This window comes from Falco cherrug, chromosome 12 (assembly GCF_023634085.1).
Source record: "Falco cherrug isolate bFalChe1 chromosome 12, bFalChe1.pri, whole genome shotgun sequence".
Classification (NCBI taxonomy): Eukaryota; Metazoa; Chordata; class Aves; order Falconiformes; family Falconidae; genus Falco; species Falco cherrug.
In genome coordinates, this window is record NC_073708.1 from 23,507,239 (window position 1) to 23,530,478 (window position 23,240).

Sequence of the window (23,240 nt, forward strand, 5' to 3'; positions counted from 1 at the left end):
AGCCATAGAGCCCTGTGGAGGACATGGGCTCAGCATCCCCTCTCCCTGGCAGGCAGGGCTGACTGCTCCTCCCTGGCTCTGGTGCCTGACCAAGCTCATGTGCCCTTTCCAAAGCTGGAGGGTCTGCTCTGCTCTGCCAGACATGTGGTCTGGGAAGAGACGGTGGTGCCAGGCACAAGGGTTTGATCTGCATGTTCTGGAGAGCTGCAGGAACTGGCCGTGTAGCCCACCACTGTCCCCTGTCTGCTGGAGGAGTGGGGTCTGGTGTCCTTCAATGCCTGCCTCTGAAGAGCTGGGTGCAGAAGAGGAGCCTGCTTTGAAGACCTGTGTGGTGGGTCTCCCAGCTCTCTTGGAGAAGAACCCGACATCCTTTCTGTGCCAGGCTGCAGGGCAGCCCTCGACGGAGAGCCAGTGCCTACCTCTGCAGTGGCTGCTGCAGCAGAGGATGTGGGAGGATGATTGAAAGCATTTGAAGACCTGTCCCCATCCCAGAACATGCGGGCAGAGCTGCTCTGGCAGGAGACAGGGAGGACAGACTGGCAGTAAGAGGCCCCAGAGCTGGAGCATGATTCCGGGTGCCGGGAAGCAGCCCCTGGCTCTACCTGGTGCAGCTTGCTAATGGGAGAAACTCCACAAGGTGCCATCTCATGGGGCTAGAAAGCACCTCTGCATGTGTGCCCGGATTGGGCTTGCACTCTGCGGTTGCTTGGTGAAGGTGTCCTTTAGGAAGGAGCCCTCCCAATACTGGCACGTTTTCCCCCATGGCACTGATTGAGGAGCAGATGCCGCAGTGAGTCTGCAGGAGAGCTTACGGGGCTCTGCCTGCCGTGGGTCTGGTTTGGCTGGGAGGAGCACCCTGCAGGTAGGTGGCAATGTGAGCATGTTGGAAGAACCTTGTGCCAGCTGAACAGTCTTGCAGCGTGCAGGACTCGGGTTAAAAACAGTTCCTTGGATGGGCAGGGTAGAGAAACCTGCAGCTGGGTGGTATTGCAGGAGCCAGCTGCCCTTGAGCAGCATGCTGCTGTGGGAGAGGCTCATAGTTGCTGCTCTGGAGCCCACGCCAGGGCCCCAGTGGTAGTCTCCCATGGCTAAAACTACAAAGTCTTTTGCAAGAATTTGTCCGGTGTGGGGCCAACTAGATGACATCAGCCACGATGGGTGGGGTGTGTTTCTAAACCATTGCCCACCTACTAGCTAGCCTTCTGATGTTGGTGCTAGCTCATCAGGAGGGATGATGCACACAGTCTGTATATACACACAGGTATAACATGGCCTCTGATCGCCCCTGTGAAGGTCTTTGCTTGTATCTAGCAGGAAAGCAGGTCCCTGCGATTGTGCCAGCTCCATCTGGCACAGCGATGCCTTTGGTGCCCAGACCTGAGTCATCTCTTGCAGTGTGTGATACAAAGGGTCAGAAGGGAGATGGGGTGACCCTGAAACCTGCTCCTCAGCTGCTTCTCTGCACTGGGCAGATGGCTGTGGGCTTTCCCTGGAGAAGAAGAGGTGGGAAATGAGTCCGATTTTGCTCCAAGTAGAGACCATGGCTGTGGGCAGATGGCCATGCATCCTGGGCGCTGCCAGCTGAAAGCTGTCCCTCTTTTCATCCCCAGGAGCAGACTTGGAGGGTAGCAGTGGCCTTGCACTCAGCTCAGCACAAAGGCTGCCTGCCCTGGTGTCCTGCTGTCCAAGCTCCAGGCACAAAGCGGGGCCACTCCAGTGCTGTGGCTGTTGTTCCCCTGTGTCACAGTGACAGCGGGGCAGGAGGCATGGCTGCCATCCCCAGTACTGGCCCACAGCAGTGGGCATGGTGGCATGGTGGTCAGGGCACGGATGTGGTCACCTTACATAGCAGGGCTCACTGTGGCAGGGCAGAAATTCTTCCCGTGGAGTGGAAGGTGCAGGCTGAAACATTTCTCTCCAGTTAACTGCCCGGTGCCAGCACAGGAGGGACCAAGCCACTGCACGAGGTGCCATAGCTCCACGTGTCCCCAGCAGCAGTGGCTGACCCCCACAGAGGCTGGTGGGATTGCTGTGTGGCAGAAAAAACCCAAAGCTTTTCTGACCACAGGTTTGCTGCTCAGGAACTGCCAAACAATGTTGGTGTCTCATCGTCATCTGTGTCCTGGAGCCCAAGCAGTGCAAGCTGCTAGTCCAGTCTGGGGTTATGGTGTGAAACACTTGCTGTGACCCCAGGGATGCCAACATCTTCAGGAGGAGAGGAGCAAAGCACACAAGTGACCAGTCTCTGCTGAGCCTGGCATGGCTGTCCTTGTCCTGGGAGTGCTACCACTGCCTGGCCTACTCTGGAGGGACAGGAGTACTCTGTCCCGTCTCTGGGACCAAAGCATTCGTGTGTACACTGCTGTGGCATCTCTCCTCAGGTCCTGGGGTCGGTGGTCCCTGAATGTAGCAAACTGCGTGGCTGGTGGACATTTTCTTGGGGGTGGGGGGGTGGGGGAAGTGATGGTTTCCTGCTGTACTCTCTGAATCTGCTGTTTACCGTGAGTGTGCCCAGGTAAGTGTGCGTCCAGGCAGAGGCTGTCTGGGGCACTGGGTTCCTTGGAGGCTTCCTGGCTGCCTCTGCAGCGCTGGGTTTATGCTGCCTGTCTGTGTGCCTTGCAGGCTCTGAAAAGGAAGCCGGACCTCTTCCTGTGTAGCAACCTGGATGTCAAAGCAGTGTTTCAGTGTGGTGAGTACCACGGGCACGGGCACGGGCTCTGAACTGCTCTCAGAGAAGCCAGCTTGCTCCTGCAGAGCCGGGCACAGACCAACCAGGGGCTGGGGACCACAGGGCTGATTTAGGATGACACGTGGGGGTTTTGGCTGCTAACTTGAGTGATTTCTGCCTGCAGGTGTTCTTTCCCTCAAGTTTCCTGAGGCCCCAACAGTCAAAGCATCCTGTGGCTTTTTTGTGAGTATTGTGGCATCGTGCAGCCCACTGAGAGCTGGGAGGGCGGGAGTGGGGCTGCAGGTTGGGCAAGAGCGCTGCAGTGTGGAGCCTGCTCTGGCACTGAGCTGGCCGGGCTCTGTGTTTCAGACCGAGTTGCTGCCCCGCTGTGGAGAGATCGCCCCGGTGGGACAGGTCGTGCATGAGAATGGCAAAGTGCTGCTGCAGGCAGTGCTGGAGGTGAGATGCCAGCACCACGGGTGCATCGGGCAGCTTTAGGCTCTATTGCTGAGCAGCACCCCTGCAGAACTGGGGGCACAGCCCACCAGTTTGGGCAGGTGCAGGCACAGCGACACCGGGGGCTCAGCAGGGTCTGTCTGCTCTGTGGCAGGGCATCGGTGGCCAAGCTTCCCGCAGCCTCATGGATCACTTTGCAGAAATCCTCTTTGCCTTGAACAAGCACTGCTTCAGCTACCTGAGTGTCTGGATCAAGGAGGCCATGCAGCAGGATGGCTTCCCCTCAGCCCGCGTCAGCCCTGAGCAGAAGGAGACCTTCAGCCAGCAGATCCTCAGGTTCGTGCACTGCTTGCTGTGGCTGTGCCCCATGTGTGATGGGAATGACCCATCCTGCATAGCCTGATGTGTCCCTCCTGCTTCATGTTTGTCCCCTCCCTGTCTTAGCAGAGAGCGTGTGAACAAGCGGCGAGTGAAGGAGATGGTGAAGGAGTTTACCCTGCTGTGCCGAGGGCTGCATGGCACAGAATACACAGCAGACTACTGAGCACCTGGCCAGGACCGCGGACAATTTGCCCGGACCAGCTCTTCCCTGCAAGGAAGCCCCCATCCTCCCCGCCCTGCTGCAGTACGGCTCATAGAATAACCCTCCACCTAGAATTAACCCACTCGGGACGCTCCTCAGCTAGATTTGGTGGCCACATCTCAGTGTCAGCATCTTTGTTTCCCCCAGCATGCTCCCCCCTCACAGGGGACAGGAGTGCCGGCTGCAGGAGGTGGCAGCGGGGGAAGCCTGGGCAGGACTGCCCCAGCACAGGCTGCCCTGCACCTGGGCTACCAGCCCTTCCCCAGAACTTCCCCGTGGGTGCCTGTGCCCCACGGCGGGGAGGCTGCCCCTGTGCCCACGGCAGTGGCTGGCTGGGCAGGGTGGCTTGCCCCCTGCTCATTTGTATGTGTGTGGTTGGGAGGGGGGAGGCCCTGCACCTAATTATATTAAGAATATTTCTATGTTGTGGCTTTCGTTATTGCAGTGCCTGGACTGCCTGCACCTTGGCTCAGAGGAAAAGCCAAGCAGAGGGGCTTAAAACAAGGTTGGGAGGCCTCAAAGCCTCCTGTCCTGGCTTCAGGAGGGATGGCAAAAAACAGTCCCCCTTGCTCACCACGCCATCCTTGCCCAGCACAGAGCAGGTCACAGAGAAGAAACAGTCCTACCCCACATGAGAGGGGCCAGACTCCACCCCCACCAAATGCAGGGTCCTCCCTGCAGCACAGCGGGGGTGTGCCACAGTGCTGCTCATTAGAGCAGGTAAGGGGCTTGCTCACGCCCAGAGCCCTCTCCCACTTGCCTTAGTCCCTCTGCCCAGCCTGCAACCATGCTTTCATTTCTGGGGGTCCTGGTTCTAGTCTTCTGTTCTCTCAGGCTGGTTTCAGCTGACACACAGAGCTGTGCTCCCCAAGCAGGCATCATGAGCTGCGTTTTCACTCTGGCACACCTGGTGTCAGCCCTGTCTGTGCTCCTCAGCCCATGTTTTATTCTAGAAGATGATTCATTACAAGTCCTTTTCCATTCAGCTTTAGTTAGTAACAGTAGCCCACAAAAGCCTCAAGTCCTCAGACTGTCAGCTTGTGCAAAGCTCTAACTTTTGCATGTAGGGCCAAAACTGCCCTGGACTGGGGAACCTTCAGAGGCTGGTCCAGGCCAAGCACCTCTCCTGGCCCTGCTGCTGCCCTGGCTGTAAGCCCCAGGCATCCCCGAACACACACACACCTGCTCTCCCACCACAGTACTACTGACCCAAAGCTGCATCCAACGCAAGGCCAGTTGGTGGCAGGTCCAGACCCTTGAGAGACCCTCACAGCTCCAACACTTGTTGGCTGGCAATGCTTGGGCACCCACATGGCCCTGTTTCGGGCTAGGTGCCGATGCTGCTGCTGAATCAGGGTTGCTCGCGTCCCTCATCCTCATAGGCAATGGCAATCCCCCGTCGGCCCTGCGTAGCCTTGGAGATGGGCATCTGCCCCAGCCGCTGCTCCAGACCCCGCCAGCTGCGGGACTCCAGGAAGGAGGCTGGAAGGAAAGAGAAAGGGAATTGGGAATTGTTACTGGAAGCAGGGAGGCGGCACCTCCCCTGCACCAGGGCTCATCCCCACCACAAAACCAAATCACAAACCAGCAGGGCTGATCTCTGCAAGGGCCCGTGTCTGGTCCCTGCAGGCCAGGGTAGTGCTAGGGGGCAGCTGGGAGGCTGGGGGCTCGCAGAGGTGGGTGGCACGCATCTCCCCTGTGATCAACGAGATGTCAGGAATAGCTTCTGCTGCAGGGATGGCCGGTGGGAGTTCAACATGTGCGCAGGCACCTGTTGGGAAACAGTAACATTAGTCTGATACTCCTATCTATCCTCCAACTGGCACAGAGCTGAGACAACTGTGACCTCCGGGTAAGGGAGCTTAACAGGACATGCCCTGGGAGGGTGCTGGGCAGCTAGTTTCTAGCTATTACCTGGCAGCAGGTCTCGGAAATCAGTGAGGTAGTTCCCTGTCCATTCGCGGGCTGGGTTACAGGCCAGCTCCAGCTCATAGGGCGTCACAATGGGCCGGTAGAAGTCGCTGGAGTCCAGCAGGGAGTTCTGAGCACAGGCCACCAGGACAAAGATATCCACCTCCAGGAAGTTGGCCAGTTTGGCAGGGTTTGGCTTCCCCACAGCCAGTGTGTAGCTGCGCTTGCCAGCCCGGCGCAGAAGCTCCCGGAGGTGTTGCAGCACAGCCAGGTAGCCCGCCACGCCAAGGGTGCCCACCAGGATGCCCACCACGTGGGCGTCCCGGGCCCGCTCCACCAGGTAGAGGCGTCGCATCAGGGCCCGGTTGACATTGAGAGTCTCGTGGCGGCCACAGCCGGTGGTAGGATCAAAGGAGCTGAAGGGGCAACGGTTCCAGGTCAGCATGAAGCTGGTGAGGGCCAGGCCCTCGGCTCCCACGTAGAACATGGCACAGTCCTGCAGCCCTCCTGGTGCCTCCACCAGGAACTGGCGACCAAACCGCCGCTCCTCTCCAGGTAGTGCGGGACCAGGAGGGTCCCCACACACCACTCTAGAAAAGATGACATTGGGGTACTCAGGGCACAAATCCTGCTCCAGCTCACCTGAAGGGAGAGAAGAGTGAGAATGAAATGTGCCCACAGAAGGTGGGGCAGCAGATTAGGGGAGAGGAGAAGACAGAAGTCAAGGCTGACAGTGTCTGGGGAGTGCCTGCCTACTCTCCTCCTGGCAGCTCTGCAGAGCTCAGAGCAGCACCAGAGACCCCCTCCCTGCCGCAGAGCACTCACCCATTGCATGGGCATAGACCACATCGCTTAGCACCACCACATGGCTCTGCCGGTCAGGGTAGAGGTCCCGGAAGGTCTTTGTGCAATGCCCGATGTCCAGGGGCTGCCGCCCGAAGATATGCAGCACCGGGAGCTTTCTGCAGGGGCTGAGGCAGGCTGGGCCGTAGTGCAGCACCGCCTCAGCACCTACGTGCTCGGCGGCCACTTCATCCACACAGCAGCTGTGGGGAGGACCCTATGTCAGACAAGCTCTACCCCATAGAGCTCTTCCTTCTCCATGGCACTACTATCCCTTGCCTGAGCAGCTCCATCCCTCGGCCCTACCAGGCTGGGGACGGGTAGCTCCATTACTGCCCGTGCAGAAACCTCGGGACATGCCCGCACACCAACCTGCCGTACGTGGTGTCTCCTAGGACGTACATCTCGGCCCCGGTCGCCTCCTCCATCCGGGCCGCCAACGCCGCCGCGTCCGCCAGAAGCTCGTCGGGGAACTGGAGGGCGACCTGGGGGGCGGGGGGGGGGGGAGAGGGGGTGAGGCACCAGGGAGGGGCGGCCCGTAGCTCCCGGCCCCGCTGCGGCCCCCGGCCCCGCTCACCTTGCGGAACCCGCCATCCCGCACGAAGGCGGCGGCCCGGTCCGTCTCGTAGAAGCTGTCAAGGTCTCCTCGCGGCGGCGGCGCCGCCGTCGGGCCCAGCTCCCGCCGCAGCGCGGCCTCCCCGTCGCTACTGAAGGCTGTTGCCATGGCGCCAAGGGGTTGCGGGTCAAGACCGCCACGCGGGGCCCCTGCGCCCGCTTCCGGGCTGGGGCGCGGAGTCGGCCAATGATAACTCGGCACCGCCCTCCCTTCTCCCGGAAATCCCGCCCTTTCTGGGGCGGGGCCTATCGCGCTTCACGGCAGGGCGATGAGGGGAAGAGCAGCCAATGGGAAGAGGCGCCCGTCGCGGCGCGTTACGGTCTAGGTAGATCCCGCGCGGCCGTCAGGCCGGGCAGCCAATAAGCGGGCGCGGTGGCGGTGGCGTCACGCTCTTTCCGTCCGGACGCTGCGGTTCCGTTCACGTGACCCGCGCGGGTCAGGTGACGCGCTCGCGCTCGCCCCCGGCTCGGCCCGCTCCGTCCCGGCTCGGCCCGCGCCGCTGCCGCCATGACGGGGCTCGCGCTGCTGTACTCGGGGCTCGGCCTCGCCTTCTGGACCACGATGCTGGGCGTCGGTCAGCGGGGCCGGGGGGGCCGGGCGGCGGGCCACAGGGTCGGACCGGGGCCGCGGGGCAGGAGGGGGCTCTGGGCGTGAGGAGAGGCTGCAGGTCGGGCCTGCGCCCCCGCTGGCCGGGGAGGGTCTGGGGTGTGGCGGGGAAGGACGGCGGGGGTTGAGGAGGTGTAACGTTAGTACCCCGGTGGCCCGTGGCCTGCCGTGGCACCGGGAGCGCTGCTGTGGGGCTCCTCAGCCTGGACATCACCCCCGGGCGCTTTCAGCGGCTCCCTCGGGCGGCTGGGGCCCCTGGCAGCGCCGTGTAGCTGCCAGCTCTCGGCACTCTGAGCCTGTCCAGCCTGAGCAGCTGATTTGCTTCTCTGCGTGTGCCGGAGTGGAAAGGTGCCGGTGCCAGTCAGGGGCTGTGTTTGGTTTTGGCAGGGCAGGGGAGGTAAATGCAGGTGCCTGTTTTTTCAGGCTGTGCTGGTTAATGTCTGCTGGATGGAGATCACCCTCCCGCTTTGCCAGGCTGTGGCGGCATAAGGAAATGTGCAGGTTTGTCAGGATCATTGCAGATCCGGTGCATGGCAGCTTCTTGCACCCCAGACTCTGCTGCTGATGGCATTGGGCTCAGCAGCACTGAGGATGGGTTTACTGCCCAAAGGGTAGCAGGAAGATTTTGTGCTGGAGCTGTTGGTTATTTCCTCTTTCAGTGCAGAGTGAAGTGTGACCATGAGCCAGTCGGAGGCTGGGGAGACCTTGGCTTTTGCCTCAGTATTTGGGTGAGGGGAGAGACCGAGTCAGAAGCAAAGGGTGTCTCACTTCCTCGTGTTTCCAGGGCCTTGGTGAACCCAGTGTGGGGCACGGGGCTGCCTTAGTGGATTCTCTGAATCACATGGCTTGCGCCAGTGCAGATGCATGCTGCGAACTTTAGACTGTTGGAAAATCTCAACAAGTTGAGCCCACAGGCTCTTAAGTTCCCATCCTGTTGCAATCCCTTTTCAGGAAAGGCACAAGCAGGAAGTGATCTCGCCCTGTGCAGTGTTGCGGTGGTGCCTCTTTGTGCTTCCTCTCGTTGTCCTTCCTCTCCTTGTCCTGACCCCTGCTTTGGTCCTCTGGTCCTGGTGACCCAGCTCACAGGAAAGTGTCCTTCGCCCTGTTTCTTTTGTGTATGAATCCAAGGCTACACCTGCTCTTGAAGAGATGGAAGGTGCCCTGAGGATCTGCCCTGAGCCGGTTGTAGTTCTTTACCACTCCTGGGGAGTGGGGGCAGCTGAGGCTGGCTGGGTTCAGTTCCTGCTCAGCCAGCCAAGCAGCAAAGCCAGAACACAAGTTGCAAACTGGCTGGACCTAGCACCATAGAGATCGTCCCTGAAGGTCACCCAGTATGCAGGCTGGGATGTGGCCTCCCTCTGCACTCCCTGGCCATGGTGGTACCGTTCCTCATTTGTGTGTGTTGCTGCAGGGGAGGGAGGCACCCTGATTCTGCAGGCAGGAGTGACCAGTGTTACTGCTTCCCGTTTTGGGGCCAGCTCGCCTGGTATGTTCTGCCGGTGCACTGAGCCCTGAGTCAGGTTTAGCACATAGGAACAGTGGGAACATCCCTGCTGTGAGGCTGGCAGGTCTCCCTACGCTGCAGTGCTGAGGTCTTATGTGGAATGAGTTGTCCTGCGGGTCTTGGCTGTGGGCAGGGAAGGGCTCCTCTGACCTGGGGCATGTGGTCGTGCTGGCCATGTTGTGGCTTGCCATCATCCCCTGCCTGCAGGCTGTGACTCGCTGGAGGAGGGAGCACTGGGACATGTGTAGTGACCTCTTCACTGCTTTTAAGCATTTCAGAAGTTTCCTGTTTATTCTTTTCTTGACTGTATGCAGGGTCAGTGTCACACAGCCACTGGCTCTAGTCGGCAACGATAGAGCCGTCCCTTCACCCTCCTTATCTGGTGTGGGGACAGTGTGTGTGTGAAAGACAGTGTGACAGACAGTGCCACGCTGCCTGTGCTTATCTGTTCCTCAGGACGTTAGGTCACAATCTCTTTTCCAGCTGCACACTGTCAGCCATGCAAAAAGCAAGTATCTCTTCTGGTCTGCAGCCGTGTTTCCTGCTCATGAGCTCAGAGCAGGGCAGGGTTTTGGTGTGAGCACCTCTGGATGTGCCTGGGCTCTGCAGGGCTACTGCGTGTGACACCAGGCTTCGCAGGCCGAGGAGGAAACAGCAGTGCCGGGCTGGTAGTTGGTACCTGTCTGAAGGTCTCTGTGTCGCTCTTGCTTTCTAGGGATCTGCTACACAATATTTGACCTGGGTTTCCGCTTCGATGTGGCCTGGTGAGTTGCCTGAAAATGCTGGCATCCTCAGGGCTGTGTGAAGTGGGTGGTGCTGGCAGTGCCTGCCAGGAACAGTGCTCGTTTCTGAGTGATGAGCAGTGGTCACTGGATTGCAGGAGAACAAGAGCTACAGTGAGTAGGGCCTCAGCTCCCCAATAAGTGGGATAGATGCAGCCCACGTGTATGTCTGGCTGGCTCCATACAGGATCCTGGTGCAGCCATCACTGCCTTTCTCACCCCCTCTCCCAGCCCAAGCTTTCCCTTCACAGTGAGGGTTTGGGGGTGAGATCTCTGTCCGTGTGGGTGAGGGTTCTGAGTTGCTGGCTGGCAGAGACAGGCTCTCATGTCCCACTGTCTGGCAGTCCCCAACCCATCTTGGGCTGCATGATCGAGTGGGGGGTACCTGCTTTGGGGCTGTGCACTGTGAAAAGGGGGGCTCAGCCTGTGCTAACTCAGGGCTCGCTTCTCTCCAGGTTCCTGACAGAGACGTCACCCTTCATGTGGTGCAACCTGGGCATTGGTCTGGCCATCTCCCTGTCCGTGGTGGGAGCTGCCTGGTGAGTGCGTCTGGCTCTTCATCAGGCTCCTACTGTCCCACCTTGGTAGCTGTGTAAACACTGTGGTTTCCCCATGACAGGCAGTAGCAGGACAGCATGTACGTGTGGGGCTATGCGGGTCACTGCAGCAGTGGGGCCAGGTTGCTGGGCTCCTGGGGGGGTCTAGGCAGGCTGCCTCACAGGCTGCAACTGCAGTGGAGAGGCAGGGATGTCTTTGGCTCTCTGGAAGCCGTACCCCTGAGCCCAGGCCTTGCAGTGGCTCTTGTGCCCCAGCAGTTCTGCTGGCGTAGGTGGTGAAGCTTGGGACCACTTGTACCCTGGGGGTGGACAGGCCAAGCCCACGTTCTCCCCCAGCTGCATGACTGATTCTTGCTCAGCTGGAAGATCCTGGTTTCCTTATTGAATCCTTCTGCGAGTACCAGACCCTCCACCAACCACCCTTGTCTGCCACAGGGGGATTTACATCACAGGCTCCAGCATCATCGGTGGTGGAGTCAAAGCCCCTCGGATCAAAACGAAGAACCTGGTCAGGTAAGGACAGACCTGGGGTTAGGGCTCATGCCATGCCTGAGCAGGTCCCAGCCCTGTGCAGAGGCTCCTGTCCCATCTCTAGCTGGGTGCTGCTGGCAGACCGATCCTTGCTGAGCTGCTGCTGCTGTTTGCTTTCAAAACAAAGAACCCTAAAGGAGCCAGAGTGCTGATTTGAAGAGTCGCTGTGCAATATCATGCAGTGAATGAGCCCAGTGTGTTCTAAACAAATACCATGAGATCATATTTCCTGCCCGAGGCGAGGGTTCCCCTGGCCAGACCTTGCACAGCCATTCCCTGAGGGAGCAGAAGGGGGCTAGCAGAGGGCAGGGCTCCCTGGGCCTGCTTCCCACAGGTCTGTCACAGCTTACTTGGGTGGCACAGCACAACCAGCACCCGGCCTTTGTGTTTGGCAGCTCCCCCTTGTTTGAGAGGAAAAGGGGTCGGTAGGCTGGACTGCCTTTCTGCCCTTGGCAGCAGTGGGACAAGCTCGGATATGGCTGTGGAGGGGGCTGGCTGCTGGCTGGCTGAGCATGAAGTGGTAGGGTAGGGGCTGCTCCGGGTGGAGGCATGGCACTCAGACTTTGCCTTTCTCCCACAGCATCATTTTCTGTGAGGCTGTGGCCATCTACGGGATCATCATGGCAATTGTCATCAGTAACATGGCTGAGGTATGGGAAGATGTGGGCTGGCCTGCACCGGCCTTGGGGCAACAGTGGGGATAGGCAGCTGGGCAGGGGCCAGTGCTGTGAACAGTGGCCTTGTGGGGACTTTCGGACACTTGTGGCTCTGGGAGCACCTGGGCGGGTGGTCTGTGTGGTGGTCCTTGTCTGTGCTGAAGAGTAGGTTGGGGGAGCACACACAAGGTGTGTGTCATGAAGCCACCCAGGGACATGGAGTCAGGGAGCAACTCTGGCCAAAATATGGCTGCCTCATGCTGTATCAGGGACAGGTACCTCTCCCAGGGACCACAGACTTGGCGCTAACGCAGACCCTGTGCTTTCTCTCAGCCTTTCTCTGCAGTCACCCCAGAGGCAATTGGAGCCAGGAACTACCACGCAGGTAAGGACTGCTTGATCCCTGGTGCCATCGCTGTGAGCATTGCCACAACCCTGACTGCCACCTTCTGACCGGCCCGTGGCCCGCTGCAGGTGCCTGAAGGACATGCGACTCTTCTGCCAAAAAGCAGCTTTTTAGTTACCTTTTCAAGGCCCTCCTGCACCCACGGGGCTATGCTGCCCAGCAGCAGCACTGCTCCTCCCTTGGGTGGCAGAAGATTGCTGTCACCTGCTGGCCTGGCACTGCAGGAGCTGCTGCACACCCTGGAGCAGTCTTCCTTCCCAAACAGGAGGATGTTGCTGATGCTTGGCAGCTCTGGGGCTTCTGTCACCTCGAGGCAGAGCTGCTGCAGCATGCCTCAGGTGCAGGTAGAAGGGGGTTACCCCCTGCTCTTGCAGTGTTCCTCTCTCACAGGTTTCTCCATGTTTGGGGCTGGCCTGACCGTGGGGTTATGCAATCTCTTCTGTGGGGTCTGCGTGGGCATTGTGGGCAGCGGGGCTGCCCTGGCTGACGCCCAGAACGCCAGCCTCTTCGTCAAGATCCTGATCGTGGAGATCTTTGGCAGTGCCATAGGGCTGTTTGGGGTCATCGTCGCTATCCTGCAGGTACCTGCCTCCTGGGGCCACAAGGTTTATGTGAGCACAATGTGCCTGTCATCCTGGGTGCTCTTCAGCTCCAGGGAGAGACTCCTGGGGCCACAAGGTTTATGTGAGCACAATGTGCCTGTCATCCTGGGTGCTCTTCAGCTCCAGGGAGAGACTCCTGGGGCCACAAGGTTTATGTGAGCACAATGTGCCTGTCATCCTGGGTGCTCTTCAGCTCCAGGGAGAGACACCTGGGCTCCAGCACAATCCTCTGCTCTGGGGCAAGGAGGCTGCTCACAAGGTTTGGGTGGGGGGCACAGCTTTCCGCACAGCATGCCGTGCTTATTTGCAGCAGCGTGCTGAGCTCTTTTGATGGCCCCTCTGAGCAACTGTCATGGAGGGCGTCACCTTGGGTGCACCATGTGTGGTGCTCATGTCTTATTGGTGGGGCTGATAAGCTGTCTTCAGCTTCTGGATGGTTTCAGGGTGCTTGGGTGGGACTGGGATGCTGGGCTGGGGTTTGTGGGGCACAGCCTAACCTCTCTTCTTTCTTTCTAGACATCTAAAGTAAAAATGGGCAACTGAGCCCTGTCCCACCAAGCCTGTTCCAGCCTGCCCCAAGAGGTGCTGTATATACTTATTTAATGTTTCTATCCTTGACTGGGGCAGGAGCTGCCTAGCAGCAGGAGCCTGGCTGTGCAGAGCCCCATCCTGCTGATCCGTCGGCCCCTTGGAAGAAACAAATTTCTCTGTGTGAATTCTGCCCCCAGCAGCCAGGCCCAGCCCGTGGGGCCCTGCTGCTGCGTGTCCTCGGTGTGTGTAGAATCAACCACCAGTGCAATTCTGTGTCCGTGAAATAAATATGGTTCTCATCCAAGGTTTCAGCTCTTTCTCTGCCCTGTGCGTGCTGGGGAGACTTGCAGAGAGCAAGTGGTGATTTCAGCTAACCCTCTGCCTGAAAATTCCCCTCTGTGCCTCTGGCAAAGTCCCTGTCCTGCACCAGGAGCCTGGTGGTGTCCTCCCTGTGTGGGGTTAACCTGCTCGGCCTGCAAGCGGCAAACTTCTCTGAGCTGTGGGAAGGCAGAGCTCTGCCTTGCTGCCCAGAGCAGGTAGGAGGCTGCTGTAGCAGGCAGCAGCAGCCCCATGCTGCCACTGCCAGGCTCCTACTGGCGCTGGCAGTGCCCCGTGTGAGGCAGGCGCAGGCACAAGCTGGTTTGGGCCCTTCGGCTCCCATCCAGGTAGTTTAGTGCAGAGGGAGTGTACACGATATCCGTAGCTCCATTGTGCAGCTGGGGAGCGCCAGCCAGAAGGGTGGAGGAGTGAAGCTTTTGCCCCTTCCAAGGCTGTCCTCCAGCCAGCAGCTCCCTCGTGTGACTGTTGCCTGGGGGGTGCTGGGGCTCCCTAGTCTGCAGTGCCTCTGTCCAAGGGGGGCTGGCAGCAGGGACGCTTCGTGCTGGCTCTGCTTCCCTCTCCCTGGCTGTGCTGAACACAGTGTGGGAAAGCTGGCTGTGGACAGCTGGGCCTGCAGCTCATCTGCTGCTTGGGGGAAGGGAAGAACAAGGTCCTCCTGCCTCAGCTCTGCAGAGAGCCTGGAGCCGATGCTTCTGCAGTCTGCTGTATCCAGTACGAGGCCCTCATCCTGCTGTGCTGCCAGTGCACCCTTTGTAGGGAAGCATTGATTCCCCTGGCGCTTCCAGTGCTGTGTCAGAGCAGCTGCGTGCCTGGAGCTGCCCATCTCTTCTCACCTGGATGCGACAGGCTGGGCAGCGGTGAGGCTGCTGGAGCCAGGGAAGGGTTCAGACCTGCCGATTTTTGCCCTTGGAGTAGGGCAGCTGCCTCTGCAGGGCCTCCCGGAGCTCTGCTGGTCTCCCAGCTGTGCTCCACACTGTCCGATGTGTCTTGGGGACAGCAGCGTGTTTCAGCCCTGGTTGCAGGAAGACTGCTGGGGCAAATCAAGCCTCTGTTTCTGCTGGCTGCCCTCTAGGACTGGAGGCTGCGACAGGAGCTCTGTGCCTCACGTAATGGCAGGGACATGAGCTGGGCCCTACCTGCTCAAAGAAAGGGTGTCAGGTGTAGGCAGTTTTGGCTGTACTCTTGTCCTCTGGCATTGCTGGTGCTGCAGGCCAGAGGCATTTGAAGCCCCTAGAAGCTGCAGGGCCATCTCCTCAGACCTATGCCAGACTTGCGGGGCTGTGTTTAGGAAGGAGATGCCTGGGGTTGGAGAGCCTGTGCTGGTGGTAGAGAAGCTGTGGTATGGGTTAATAGTCTGGCTGGTTAACAACTGTCTTGAAAGACTCATCAACTTGGCTTTCAGGGATGGGTCTTGCCCTGCCCTGCCTTGGCTCGATAGAAATCTACCTGCTGTCAGAAGTCTCCCTCCGCAAGGTGCTTTCCCACCCTCCATGTCCAGCCTGTGTGTTATCACGGCTTTGGCAGGGGAATGTGCTCCAGGCTTGCCCACAGGCCCCTTGTGAGGATGCGAGACCCACCAGGGCTGGTCTCAGGGTGGCCCATGGCCCGTCTCTTGCAGTCAGCAGTGGCGACCTGGGCGCACTCGGTGATCTCGTGTCCTAGGGGCACGCGTGCTCTTTGGTTCTGCGCATTGTGTCACTTTGGGAGCAGCACGAGTTGGAAGATGACTTGGTGACGGTGTGTAAGTACCCGCAGGCGATATGCCACCTGCCAAGGAGCCGAACCCAGAGCTGGAGGCAGAAGTCGGGCAGCTTTCACAGGGCTTGCCTGCAGGGTGGAGCAGGGCTGGGCTGGGTGGGTGCCAGTCCCGCCTGAAGGTTGTCTTCTGAGGGGAGCGGCCGTGGGGCAGAGGGAGAGCCCTGGCGGGGTGAGCGGCCAGGCGCGGGGCGCACAGAGGCCTCGGAGGGCAGGGGCTGCGCAGAGCGGGCACAAACGCCGTGGGGCGGCGGGCAAGAAGTGAGGGGCTGTGGGCAGCGCCAGAATTCCCGGTGGTGGGTCGAAGTGGCGGTGGGACCAGCCCAGGATCCTACGGTCATGCTGTTGTGGTAGGGAGAGCGGAATTCTCGGTGTTTCCTAGCAATGGAGCCCGGGGGGCGGGGGAAGGAGTCACAGATGGGTTGCGGCGGGTGCTGAGCCAGCACCGACGCGCGGGGACACGGGAGTCGCCCCGGGGGGGGCCGCGAAAGCGCCGCCGCCCGCAGCGGGCGGGAGGGGAGGGACACCGGGGGACCCCGTCCCCGTGGCCGCGGGGCAACTCGGAGGGTCCCCGGTGCCGCGCGGGGGCCGCGGGCTGAGCACCGCGGGGCGGGGCGGGGGCGCGGCGCCTCCCGGGGGGTCCCGGTCCCCGCGGGGCTGCCCCGGCCCGGCGGCGGCGCGGTCCCGGGGCGCGGGGCGGGCGGTGGCGGCGGCCCCGCCCGGTGCGGCGGCGGGCGGAGCCGGCGTGCGGGCGCGGCCCCGTCTCCCTGCGGCTCTCGGCGGTGCGGCGGCCCGGCCGGCAGGGCCCCCCGCAGCCCCGGGCATGGGAGCCCGCGGGCCGGCGGCCGGGGCTGGAGGAGGAAGAGAAGGAAGAGGAGGAGAAGGAAGCGGCGGCGGGGGCCGCTGACCGGCGCCGGGGCGGCGCGGCAGCCCCGAGGCCGCGGTGAGTGGAGCGGCGCGGACAGGCCTGGCCGGGTGGGGGAGGCCCGGGATGCCACCGGGGGATGTGATCCCGGTCACTTAGGGGTGGTACCGCCCCGGCTCTGGAAGAAGCCTCTTTTTGAGGTTGTTTCTCGTTTTTTAATAAGTTTGTGTGTGTGTTGGTGACTGGGAAAAATGGGGGTGGGGTGGGGGGGTGGGGGTGTTGCATGCACCCCTTCGCCCAGCTTTATGGCCGGGAGGAGGCCACCTTTGGTGGCACCGGGGCCATCAGTTGTCCCTGCACCTCCCTTCTCCCAGCCCAGGGATGTCCTGCGGGAAGGATGGAGCTCATAGGGAGGACCATGGATCCCCTCCAAAACAAGCATCACCAGCCCTATGGCACACACCGCGCCGGGGTGAATCCCTGGGGACCAGCTCCCCAACCCCGGGTTGCTTTCGGCCTCTTGCACCCTGCAAAGACGCTGCGATGGGGGCAGATGACATCATGTTTCATAGCCCCCTGCTTAGCGCGTGTTTTTAAGCCCACTCATGTTCATGAGATCCTGTGGCCGCCGTTCATGGAGTGCTTCGCTTTTGTTCCCGTTGAGCATCACTCTCTACTTGCCTCGTGGACTGCCCTGCTAAAGGGTCCCTACAACCCGCTCTTATTCCTCCCTAGCACCTCCCTGCCTGGCTGTTCAGACGCCACTGCTCCATGTGCTGCCTGCTGCGAGGGTTTTTGGGGAGGGTTTCTGGCAGGCGCTGGGGGGGGGGGGCAGATAGGTCCCTGTGTCAAGGGCTGTGCTGGGTGACAGGGCGCTGTGACTGTGAGAAGGTTTGGGAGATAATGGCAAAGCTGGCTTTTCTCCAGAGGGCGACTTTCTAGAAAAAACCTGGATGAAGGGTTGGGGTGCTGGTATGTGCCAGGAGACCCCTGCCCACGGGAACCCCGCTCCACATCCTACAGAGAGAGAGGGTGGACGCATTTGGGGTGCTGGGCTCGGAGCCTTTTCAAGCACCTCCCTGCCTGCCAGCCAGTGGGCTCCTGCCAGCACCCCGCTGCCTGCCAGGGACAGCCCTGCGGCTGCGAGAGGGCAGCTGGAGCAGAGTTGGGCAGGGGGTCCTGCTTCGCACCTCTGCTCCGATCCCTGCTCCCAGCCCGTGCTGCTGTCACTGCCGCTCGCCCTGCAGCTCCCCGGGGGGCCCCACTGGCCAGGGCTGGCAGCTGCTGGTGGGCTGGCCCCAGGCCCTGGGCTGGTTGCCAGCACCCTCAGGTCCTAGCTGCGCTCCGGCTGGGGGGTCCTGCCGCAGCTCCCAGGCCGCTGGAACGCCCCCCAGGATTCCTGCAGTGGCACCGGCCTGTCCCTGGGTCTCTGAGACCTTGTGAACCCCTGTGCCTGTCCCTTGCATTTGCCTTGTCTTGTCCAAGCAACTTCCCTGAGAGCGGGGACTGGGGCAGGGACCAGGGCAGGAACTGGAGTGCCCAGCCATGCTGTGGCCCGAGCCCGACAGTGGCGGGGCTGGGAAGGGCCAGACACGGTTTGGCTCAGCTGGGGCCCTCCAGTGACTCTCCCGGCTGCCTTCCCAGCAGGGCTCTGGCCCAGCTCCAGGTGTCATGTGGGAGATAAGGGGACCCTGGCTCCCAGCAGCTCCCAGCGTCCCGGGGCCTCACCACCAGCAGCAGGAGGAGAGAGGACCCACACTGCTGGCTGTAAGCTGGACCCCCCTGGACATGGCAGGGACCCCCACCCCAGGGGCTGGGACGTCCCACTCGGCTTGGCTCAGTGTCTGCCATGCTGCTGCTCGCCCCGCTGGCTGCTCCGAGGAGGGCCCCGCTGGCAAGGCATTTGCTGCCGGCCCTGCTTCGGTGCCGCTGCTGGGGTGGCAGCACTGGGGGTGGGGGTTTGGGGTATGGGGAGCAGGGAAATAGGGTGCCTCCAAAAGGGGTGGCTGGTGGCGACACCCACGGCACCCTTGGGACATCCCAGGCTGGCTGCGTTTTTGGAAAGCGTGACCTTCTCCAAGGGCCCAGCCTCCACAGAGGCTCTCTGTGGCACCTGTCAGGGTATCCCCATCCCCTGCTGGAGGGGATGAGGAGTGGATCTGGCCTGGGCTTGGCCTTGGGAAGCAGGGAGGAGACTTGCTGCGTGGGGCTGGGGTCATCTTGTGTCTTTATGGCTGTACCTTCAGAGGAGGGGTCCAAGCACAGCATCCCCCCCAGGGTGCTCTCTGGCATACTAACCTGTGAGCCCATCACCTCTGCATCAGGCCTGTGCTGCTTCCACTGCCCTAGTGTCGTTCAAGCTGGGGTTGGGGGCTCAGGCTGGGACTGTCCTGAACATGGGGTGTCTCGGTAGGATTGGGACCGTGGCTGGAGCCGCCTCCCTGCCCCGCTGAGCGCACATGTCTGCCTGCTCATGCCCGGAAGATGACCAGGCTGCTCTTGGGGGTGACCCTGGAAAGGATTTGCAAGGCCGTGCTGCTGCTCTGCCTGCTCCACTTCGTCATCATCATGATCCTCTACTTCGACGTCTATGCGCAGCACCTGGACTTCTTCAGCCGCTTCAACGCCAGGAACGCCTCGCGCGCCCACCCTTTCTCCAACTCCTCCCGCCCCAACAGCACCGTCCCCAGCTACGGGCCAGCTGGTGCTGAAGCCCCGTCCCCCAGCGCAAAGCCCAGCGCCAACCAGTCCGCCACTGAGAAGCCCTTGCAGCCCTGCCAGGAGACACCTCCTGGGTTAGGTGAGAAGTGTGGGGTGAGCATAGGGAGGGAGTTGGGCTCTGGCTCCAAGTGTGGGGCTGAAGTGGGTGCCCATGGGTGGCGTCCTTGCCCCCTGGGCTCTAGGCATAGCTTCCCAGCGGTCCCAGGGGCGGAGCAGTGGAGAAACTCCAGCCTGGAACTGGTACCAGGATAGCTGGTTTTGGGTTTTATTAGCAGCTTGCCCAGTCTCTCTGCACTGTTTGGGAAAGGTTTTGGGTGTCCTCTGCCCTCGGTAGTGCCGGTCCCCCTTGCAGGTCCCCCTCGCTGTTTGCTCTGCTGCGGGTGACCATGACCCTGACCATGTCCTGTCCTGCGGGCATCATCCTGCCCTCCCTCTTGCAGTCGGGCGCCTGCTCATTGAGTTCAGCTCTCCCATGAGCATGGAGCGGGTGCAGCGGGAGAACCCCGATGTGCGCCAGGGTGGCAAGTACACCCCTCCGGACTGCCTGCCCCGGCAGAAGGTGGCCATCCTCATCCCCTTCCGGCACCGTGAGCACCACCTCAAGTACTGGCTGCACTACCTGCATCCCATCCTGCGCCGGCAGAAGGTGGCTTATGGCATCTACATCATCAACCAGGTGAGAGGGGCGAGGGCGATGGGGTGGTGGGGCTGGGGTGGGCTGGTGGGTATCACTGAGCTCTGCCCTGCAGTTTGGTGAGGACACCTTCAACCGGGCCAAGCTGCTCAACGTGGGGTTCCTGGAGGCTCTCAAGGACGATGAGGAGTATGACTGCTTCATTTTCAGTGATGTGGACCTCATCCCCATGGACGACCGCAACCTCTATCGCTGCTACGAGCAGCCGCGGCACTTTGCCGTTGGCATGGACAAGTTTGGGTTCAGGTGTGTGCCCTGGGGTGCCGCAGTGTTTCCACCCCAGCAGGGCTGAGGTGGCCTTGCCAGGATGACACTGGGGCCACCAATCTCAGTTTTCACCTGGAACAGGCATGGGGTTGCTGGTTGGGATTGTGGACGTGGGATGGGAAGAGGGCACAGAGCCCTGAGTGGGAGGGTGACACGGGGGAGGGCTGGTGCTTGTCCCTGGAGGTCCCCATGGGGCTGACCCCCATCCTGGCCTGTCCCTGGGGATGAACTGTTTGCATTCAACCTGCAGGCTGCCCTACGCTGGCTACTTCGGAGGTGTCTCTGGGCTGAGCAAGTCCCAGTTCCTGAAGATCAACGGCTTTCCCAATGAATACTGGGGCTGGGGAGGAGAGGACGATGACATCTTTAACCGGTAGGTGCTAACCCCTTGCCAGCCCTTTCTGGCTGGGGTGTGCTGGGGGCTCCCCGCTGAGCCCCGACCTGCCGCCCTCACCAGCGCCAGGACTCCCCGTCTTGCAAGGGACGTGCATGGGGCACGCCACACTGGAGGAGGGATTTAATTACCCTCTGCCTCGAGGGCTGGTGACCTTCACGGGGCCGTGGGGCACCCACATGCTTTCCTCATGGCTGAGCCCCCTCCACAGCATGGTGGGGCCCGGCCCCCTCGGGCGGTGGTAGGAGCTGTGCCGGGGCGGTGTGCCTGCGGGCTCCGCTCCAGGCCAGGGCCAGGATGCTAAACTTGGAAGCGTCTCGATGGCGGCTGAGCCGAACAGGCATTTCGGCCAGCAGCCGGCAGGCCGCAGCACAGCTGCGTGCAGCACCGGGGCGAACCCCCCCGCAGGCACCCCACCTTGGGTGCGTTGGGTGCCGGAGCTGGAGAGTTGCCACCTCATCTCCTGCGGGTTTCCCCACGGCACTGCCACAGCTGGTGGCACACAGCCAGCCCGTAATGGCCAGGCGAGCAAAACGCCCCTCGCATGGGCAGGGGTGACACAGTTGCGATTTCCATGCAAGGTGGGCTCAGGGTGGGGAACAAGCAGCATGTGGAGCTCTGGGAGAGAGCTTCAGGCAGCCCTTAATTTGTGGGGAGGGCCCGGAGGGAAGGGCCTGGCACCGGCATTTGGAGAATGTAAAGGGCAGGGGCTGTGGAGGGGGGGACGGCTGTCGGCGTGGGCTCAGCACGGGGCTGACCGCAGCTGCCGGCCCTTGGAGCTGGAGGCCTCTGGATGGGAGCGGTGCTTGGGGCACCCAGCACCCTCAGTCATGGCACCGGCCTCGCCGTGACCTGGCTTTGCTCATCTTGGCTTGGCATGGCCCTGTTTAACAAGGGGCAGGTTTATTTGGCCTGGGGCATGACCCTGGAGGTCTCCGAGCCAGGGAATGTCCCACACTGATTCCCCCTGCTCCTACCCCCCAGCATCTCCCTGAACGGCATGAAGGTGTCGAGGCCCGACATCCGCATCGGGAGGTACCGCATGATCAAGCACGAACGTGACAAACACAACGAGCCCAACCCGCAGAGGTGAGTGAGTGCAGGGGCCTGGCCAGCCGGGATGCCAGGCAGTCGCTGGGATGCCTCTGGCTACCAGCTCCCCTACTCTGCGCACCCCCACGGAGGTCCAGCACCGCTGGCACCATGGCAAGCACCCCCCTCCCCGCCTCATCGCGCTCCCCTTTCCACCAGATTCACTAAGATCCAGAACACCAAAATGACGATGAAGCGGGATGGGATCAGCTCGCTGCAGTACCGGCTGGTGGAGGTCTCGCGCCAGCCCATGTACACCAACATCACGGTGGAGATCGGCCGGCCACCCCCGCGCCTGGCCCGGGGCTAGCGCTTGTGCCGCCGGCAGAGCCGCCAGGAGCCGGCTCTGTGGCTGGGCTGGCTGGGCACCGTGTTTGCCCCGGCTTGAGAGCCAGGACTGGCTGGGGATGTTTTCTGCCTACTCTGCTGCCTTCTGGAGACGGCCACCCCCCAGCCGGGCCCTCGGTGCCCAGGATTTCTCTGTCCCCTCCCTGTCCCCATGAGTGTGTTTGCAGGACCCCCGCCCCATACTCAGTGTGTTGGCGGACGAGCCCGGCTGCCCAGCGTGCGGCTCCTGGCACAGAGGGAGGGGGCAGCCCCGGCCCTGGCAAGGAGCCCCCTGCCCATGCCAGCTCCTGCCTGCACCCCAGGTGGGGAGGGTGAGATCCCGCTGCTCTGGGAGAGCTGGCGGGTCCCCACCAGCGCTGCGAGAAGCGGGGTGCAGGCTTCCCCCTTCACCAGTGCTGGAGCCGCTGCTGCCCCAGCCGGGGTGGGAGCAGCCTGGGCCCCCCTGAGCAGGCAGGGTCGGGGTGAGGTTGCCACCCGGGCCAGGCGCTGCCTGTGCTGCTGGGCACACAGACGTGGCTCGCTGTCTTCCTCTGCTTTAGTCTGGTGCTTAGAGCCGGGCTCTGCCTCAGCTCTGCCAAACAGAGACCTCTGGTTAGCGAATGCCCCTCGCTGTGCCTCAGTTTCCCCAGGGCTGGTGGGGGGAAGCCGTATTCTGTCCCCCCTCCCCAAAGGCAGATGCTGTGTGCGTGTGCAGCCCCCGCCGGTGGCTGCCCTCACCTGTCCTCCCCGTTTTGTGGGAGGGTGGGACTCATTTGAACCCCCCCAGCCCCTCTTGGTGGTGGCTGGCATGGGGGGGTGCGCTGCCCCACAGCTCCCTCCAGCAGTGGGTGCCCCACAGGCGGTTTGGGGGCCACTGGGGTCTCCCCCTTCTCTGGCTCCCCTCCTCCAAGCCTGGGGCAGGGGGACTGCAGGCAGGAGAGGCCGGGGCCGTGCAGGGCAGGTGCCCTGTGCCCCTCCATGGGACAAGAAGGCCCGGCACCCCGCACCCCGCAGGGGGCCGGCAGCAGTGGGGTTGCAAGCGGGGCAGCACGCCAGGGTGGGGGGGCACCGGCGACTTTTGTACATTTGAATGTCTGACCCTTTTTTTCAGCGTACGTTGAATGCAGCGTTCGGTCGTAGAGACCGGGGGTTTTGTATTTAATAAAAGTTTCAAAAGTTTGCAGGGTTTGTAGGGCTGGGGAGGGGGCGGGGAATCACCATGAGATGGAGCAATTTCAGCATCTAGTGGGAAGGGGTCTGGGGGGCAACGCTGTCTGCCAGCTCTAACTGGGGGCTGGGAGGCAAAGCCCCCCTGCTCTGCTCAGCCCTGGAGCCTTTCCAGCTCACCCAGCCATGGAGCAGCACTGGGGCATCCCTGCCCCGCAAGGTGCCCAGGGCACGCATGGGGCAAAGCTGGCTGCTGTCACCATGCCATGGATGCTTGCTGCACCTCCCTGCCCTTGGGGACAATGCTCTCCCCCAGCAGGGACAGGCCCCTGTCCCCCACCTTATGCCTTAACTCCAGCTGGTTTCG

At 61.7% G+C, this 23,240-nt stretch overlaps 4 protein-coding genes across 7 annotated transcripts in view; 3 read left to right on the forward strand and 1 right to left on the reverse strand.

Moving 5' to 3' along the window:
* The window catches only part of IPO13 (importin 13), a 32,206-nt gene extending 28,077 nt beyond the window's left edge, over positions 1-4,129 (forward strand). Inside the window, exons 16-20 of one of the 3 annotated variants that reach the window (XM_055724726.1) lie at positions 2,623-2,689; positions 2,853-2,911; positions 3,038-3,127; positions 3,279-3,460; positions 3,569-4,129. In XM_055724726.1, coding sequence (XP_055580701.1) covers positions 2,623-2,689; positions 2,853-2,911; positions 3,038-3,127; positions 3,279-3,460; positions 3,569-3,668 — 498 coding nt within the window. In that variant the 3' untranslated portion in view covers positions 3,669-4,129. Of the gene's footprint in view, positions 1-2,622; positions 2,690-2,852; positions 2,912-3,037; positions 3,128-3,278; positions 3,461-3,568 lie in introns of those variants that run through there. The other 2 variants (XM_055724727.1, XR_008734744.1) reach the window with 2 other exon arrangements.
* A 502-nt stretch (positions 4,130-4,631) lies between these two features.
* On the reverse strand, positions 4,632-7,248 carry DPH2 (diphthamide biosynthesis 2). Its single transcript, XM_055724728.1, has 6 exons — positions 7,039-7,248; positions 6,834-6,946; positions 6,444-6,664; positions 5,622-6,260; positions 5,293-5,478; positions 4,632-5,189 (listed from the first exon to the last, which is right to left on the reverse strand). Exons 1-6 carry the CDS (start codon positions 7,183-7,185, stop codon positions 5,059-5,061), a joined length of 1,437 nt encoding a protein of 478 aa, XP_055580703.1. The 5' UTR covers positions 7,186-7,248; the 3' UTR covers positions 4,632-5,058.
* A 236-nt stretch (positions 7,249-7,484) lies between these two features.
* ATP6V0B (ATPase H+ transporting V0 subunit b) lies at positions 7,485-13,556 on the forward strand. The gene is made up of 8 exons (XM_055725002.1): positions 7,485-7,651; positions 9,903-9,951; positions 10,425-10,508; positions 10,962-11,039; positions 11,638-11,707; positions 12,047-12,098; positions 12,510-12,700; positions 13,238-13,556. Exons 1-8 carry the CDS (start codon positions 7,585-7,587, stop codon positions 13,262-13,264), a joined length of 618 nt encoding a protein of 205 aa, XP_055580977.1. The 5' UTR covers positions 7,485-7,584; the 3' UTR covers positions 13,265-13,556.
* Positions 13,557-16,097: 2,541 nt separating this feature from the next.
* B4GALT2 (beta-1,4-galactosyltransferase 2) lies at positions 16,098-22,885 on the forward strand. Of its 2 annotated transcripts, none has more exons than XM_055724817.1 (7): positions 16,098-16,289; positions 18,625-19,011; positions 19,373-19,608; positions 19,682-19,872; positions 20,144-20,266; positions 21,272-21,376; positions 21,539-22,885. In XM_055724817.1, the coding sequence occupies exons 2-7, from the start codon at positions 18,696-18,698 to the stop codon at positions 21,687-21,689; spliced, it is 1,122 nt and encodes a 373-aa protein (XP_055580792.1). In that variant the 5' UTR covers positions 16,098-16,289; positions 18,625-18,695; the 3' UTR covers positions 21,690-22,885. The 2 variants fall into 2 exon arrangements, with proteins under 2 accessions (XP_055580792.1, XP_005437427.1); XM_005437370.4 differs by lacking the exon at positions 16,098-16,289 and adding an exon at positions 17,831-17,978.
* Positions 22,886-23,240: the final 355 nt, after the last annotated feature.

What these genes read in the sequence shown, in the direction of transcription:
- B4GALT2 (XM_055724817.1), top strand. Translation starts at nt 18,696, where the DNA reads ATGACCAGGCTGCTCTTGGGGGTGACCCTGGAAAGGATTTGCAAGGCC. An exon ending in GGAGACACCTCCTGGGTTAG is followed by an intron (nt 19,012 to 19,372) that starts GTGAGAAGTGTG and finishes TCCCTCTTGCAG; the next exon opens with TCGGGCGCCTGCTCATTGAG. An exon ending in ATGGACAAGTTTGGGTTCAG is followed by an intron (nt 19,873 to 20,143) that starts GTGTGTGCCCTG and finishes TTCAACCTGCAG; the next exon opens with GCTGCCCTACGCTGGCTACT.
- ATP6V0B (XM_055725002.1), top strand. Translation starts at nt 7,585, where the DNA reads ATGACGGGGCTCGCGCTGCTGTACTCGGGGCTCGGCCTCGCCTTCTGG. An exon ending in TTCCGCTTCGATGTGGCCTG is followed by an intron (nt 9,952 to 10,424) that starts GTGAGTTGCCTG and finishes GCTTCTCTCCAG; the next exon opens with GTTCCTGACAGAGACGTCAC. An exon ending in TCATCAGTAACATGGCTGAG is followed by an intron (nt 11,708 to 12,046) that starts GTATGGGAAGAT and finishes GCTTTCTCTCAG; the next exon opens with CCTTTCTCTGCAGTCACCCC.
- DPH2 (XM_055724728.1), bottom strand. Translation starts at nt 7,185, where the DNA reads ATGGCAACAGCCTTCAGTAGCGACGGGGAGGCCGCGCTGCGGCGGGAG. An exon ending in GGAGACACCACGTACGGCAG is followed by an intron (nt 6,665 to 6,833) that starts GTTGGTGTGCGG and finishes TCCTCCCCACAG; the next exon opens with CTGCTGTGTGGATGAAGTGG. An exon ending in TTTCCGAGACCTGCTGCCAG is followed by an intron (nt 5,479 to 5,621) that starts GTAATAGCTAGA and finishes GTTTCCCAACAG; the next exon opens with GTGCCTGCGCACATGTTGAA.